The sequence below is a fragment of the Notothenia coriiceps genome, unplaced genomic scaffold, assembly GCF_000735185.1.
Source record: "Notothenia coriiceps isolate Sejong01 unplaced genomic scaffold, NC01 NC01_scaffold00010967, whole genome shotgun sequence".
NCBI lineage: Eukaryota > Metazoa > Chordata > Actinopteri > Perciformes > Nototheniidae > Notothenia > Notothenia coriiceps.
The window spans coordinates 1-4,213 of NW_011343668.1; the positions used below are offsets into that span (position 1 = coordinate 1).

The 4,213-nt window shown below is 41.4% G+C and overlaps 1 protein-coding gene across 1 annotated transcript in view; it reads left to right on the top strand.

The window, feature by feature from the left end:
* Positions 1-268: 268 nt before the first annotated feature.
* LOC104946310 (transient receptor potential cation channel subfamily M member 7-like) overlaps positions 269-4,213 on the top strand; it is a 20,478-nt gene continuing 16,533 nt past the window's right edge. Inside the window, exons 1-5 of the mRNA XM_010772097.1 lie at positions 269-550; positions 667-877; positions 1,803-1,935; positions 3,213-3,391; positions 3,614-3,746. Coding sequence (XP_010770399.1) covers positions 305-550; positions 667-877; positions 1,803-1,935; positions 3,213-3,391; positions 3,614-3,746 — 902 coding nt within the window. The 5' untranslated portion in view covers positions 269-304. The remainder of the gene's footprint in view (positions 551-666; positions 878-1,802; positions 1,936-3,212; positions 3,392-3,613; positions 3,747-4,213) is intronic.

Here is a 4,213-nt window from a genome sequence, read left to right on the forward strand (position 1 = left end):
CTGCAGCGGACACAGAGATCTGCCGAGGAAGGAGCGTTTCGAGAGTATAGAGACACATTTTGACTGAAATGTAATTTTTCATCGACTAAAAGTTGACTAAAACGTTTTGAGTTTTCGTCGACTAAAACTACGAAGGATAGGAATGACTCAAATGTGATTAAAACTAATAACCATTTTCGTTTTAAGACTAAATCAAAAACAGCTGCCAAAATTAACACTGCTGTAAAGCCAATACTTCAAATAAACTCTCCTCAAAATTATTTCTTTATTTTTCCATTTTCTTCCTCTTCTTCCCCAGGTGTTTATGTCTGAAGCGGGCAAAATATCCCAGAAGATAAAGGTGTGGTTCAGTGACTACTTTAATGTGTCCGACTTTCTGGCCATTGTGACCTTTTTCATCGGCTTCGGCCTGAGATTGGCCGGAGGTGAAGCCTTCGTCCCCGGCAGGACGGTGTATTGTCTGAATATTATCTTCTGGTACGTGCGACTCCTGGACATCCTGGCTGTCAACCAGCAGGCTGGACCGTACGTCATGATGATCGCTAAAATGGTGAGAAAGTGAGAAGTCACACAACTGCATGGTGTAAAGAAAGCAGACGACATGTTTAAATGCAATTGATATGCCATCTCTCATGTTTCGTATTAATTGTGTGCGATCTGTTGCAGGTGGCCAACATGTTTTATATTGTGGTAATAATGGCTATAGTCCTGCTGAGCTATGGCGTTCCCCGGAAAGCCATTCTGTATCCACATGAGGAGCCCAGCTGGTCGCTGGCCAAAGACGTGGTCTTCCAGCCGTACTGGATGATGTACGGGGAAGTGTATGCCTATGAAATCGACGGTAAGGACGATGAGGAAGGTATAGGAGATTACGCCGGTAAGAATAGTTTTATTCAAAGCTTTCCACCACGGCATGATAGCTGATTGGCACTCCAAACGAGCACTGGAAATCAAACCCACGATGGCATAATCATTGCCTTCCTTCACAGTCTCTTTCACTCAACATGGGTTCACACACCGAAGCGGCCAACGCAGGTCTGTTTGGTAAGGCAGGGCTTTTTGTTTCACCACAGCATCGATCGTCCCTGACTCCTCTTAAAGTGTTCTGGATAACAGCGAACGATTAAGTGATCGGGCGCGTTGGATGCTTCAGTGGAACAAAACACCTGGCAGAGCTCCATAACCTGAGTTGGCATCCCAAGGTTTCACACACTGCTGAAAATTATCACATGGTTTATGAGTGTTACTATAGCTAAGGTAAAAAGTCAGATGTAAATGATGCTGTTTAAGTTTGTTGTAAAGTTGTTATTTAAAGAAAGCTAGTGAATGCTTAAGGCTAGAGTTGAATTAAATTACCCCTCTAAACACATCATAGTTGCAGCTTATTTGTCACACCAAGTGTAGTCGGCTATTTTCTTATACCCGTTTGCACAAAAGTTAAGGGTACTTTACAATTTACAGTACGTGTATGCAGCATCTTTTTTGTGGATTTACGTCGTTAGAGCTATGTACTTGCTGAGGATCAATATGGGCTTTTCAATGGATATCTAGAGAGCAGGTGGTCAGGAATGTATTATTAAACAATTCATTATTTGAGGTATTATGGTCTCCTTTACTCTTTGTGTGAATGCATTTGTGGTAAAGTCAGATTTGGACCGACACCAGACAGAAAGTTAATTATAGAAAATGCAAATAAAAAAGTCCTGGTGGATGTAAGTTTATCTTTAGCATATTTGGGGATTTGTCAGTGCATGCATACCTGCTGGAGTGTGCCCATCCTTAAACACTCCTCCTCTTCACAGTGTGTGCCAATAACAGTGACATAGCAGTAAAGCCACTGTGTACGGCGGGAGCGTGGCTGACTCCTCTCCTACAAGCAGTCTACCTCTTTGTTCAGTATATACTAATGGTCAACCTCCTCATCGCCTTCTTCAAGTAAGTGCACAACATTCCAGTGCTGTATCCAGAATACTGTTTACTCATTATCTTTGCCCAGTTTCTGGTTATGTGTTATACAGTGGGGATGTTTTTACTGGGTGGACGTGGGGGGGAGACGCTATGGACGAGCTTGTGAACTGTCAACGGGGGAGGGGGGGTTCACTCTGGACCTCTGTCGCCTGTCAGCGCAACTTACATGATTACCTTTCTACGCGACTCTCACTCAAATGCGGAACATAGTCTCAATTTGTGGGACACGGGACAAATGATAAAAATGGTGTACACCTGGTCACCCTACACACGCACGCACGCACGCACGCACACACACAGGCTTCAAATCAAGTTGCATAAATGCTTGAGCTACGTTTTTATTATAATTACTGTGAAATGTAGGTTAAGTTTTCGTCATTGTTACAACAAATACACACTTGCAACTGATAACACTTGCAATGCTTTTATATTTATTAGACTATTAAAATCATGCTTCAAAAAAGTGGGGGCTCAAAATAAGTGGGGGTACGGCGACCCCCCGCGTCCAACGACCACTACACCTCTGGTGTTATAACCAGATAGGGATACTTAACCCAATGTATATTATATGTATTTTTCCTTTACTCATAGTTCTATTTATCAATCTGGATAAATTAAGTGTTGGAGATGTCAGCCGCAGAGATGTGTGCCTTCTCTCAAATGGAACTACATGGCACTTTGCAAAAAAAAAATTCAAACAACAATGTCTCCTTTTAGAAAATCATGACTCGGTTACTTCGATAACTGATTGGTTTTATGATCAGTTTCATGTAGGAGCTATTTTCTTTCTACCAAACTACTCCCACCAACCTCATCACCTCCCAGAAGGAAGAGCCCCTATTTAGCTCTTTGTGCTTTTCCCTATCCTGTAGTGTGATTTATACTGTAAGTTTTTGTGCATGTAAAAGATCTGCAAAGTCTAAACTCCCAAAGTTCCCTTGAGAGGCAGTTTCTAACTGACACGCCTCCATTGGACTCATTTGTTTATTTCTGTATCATAATAACGTCACTATGTAACACTGGTGTTAGTATAAGCTAGTGCGCCAACATATTGTACATGATAGGCTAAGGGGCGGGACATCTCTAACCGGTTAACCAATTACAACAGTGCCGTCCAGCTAACCAATCAGAGCAGACTTTTAGATTTTAAATGTTTGGGTAAACGCTCCCTGTAATTCTGAAATATGGCTGACATTCTCAACAACATCGTTATCCTGGGTTTAATGTCTGTACTCTCTTTCCAGCAATGTGTATCTGCAAGTGAAGTCCATTTCTAATCTGGTGTGGAAGTACCAGCGCTACCACTTCATTATGGCCTACCATGAGAAGCCGGTCCTCCCCCCCCCCTTCATCCTCCTCTGCCATATCTACTCCCTCTTCTGTATGTGTCGGAAGAGAAAGAAGGAGCATACCTACGGACCAAGTACGACCTTTTTCTGCATCATCGCCTCAAATCTCATATATTGCATTATTCAAAAGATGCGGATAAAGGATGCCATTCATATAAATAGATACATTACTTTGTTGTCTTTTCAACATTGTAATCTAAATATTTTATGCCTGAAAAACAATTGGACAAATATGTACTGCTTACTGCACATTAAGGAAATGTCTAACCTTAACACGCCTGTTTACGTTCTTTCAGAGCTGTTTCTCACAGAGGAGGACCAAAAGAAGCTTCATGATTTTGAGGAGCAGTGTGTGGAGACGTACTTTCATGAAAAGGATGATCAGTTTCACTCGGGGAGTGAGGAGCGCATCCGTCTGACCTCAGAAAGGTGAGACTGGCCTTCTTAACCCTTAGATGCATAAGTGGGTCTTTTTTTACCCGGTGGTTTTCTTGAAGTATCTTTGTAAGTACATTTTTTTTTTATCATTCCAGCTACTCCTCAAAAAACACGTTTTGGATATCATGCCATTCACATTTAAATTGTATACATTTTAAGAAATTGTAGTTTTTGTATTACGACCCCAAGCTTCCATAAGTGGCTCAACAATGGGATCCTATGGGAACCTTTGATTCTTATCACCTGTGTCTGTCAGGAATACATTCACTGTAGACCACACAGACTACATCACAAGTGACACCTCTCAGGAAGATTATTTTACACAGCAAGATCTGACACCTGTCAGTATAATAATAATAATAATAATAATAATAATAAATTATATTTGTATAGGGCTTTTCAAGGACTCACAATTGCTTTACAATATAAGGGAAGGTTAGGGTGGGGGGGTATAGGTG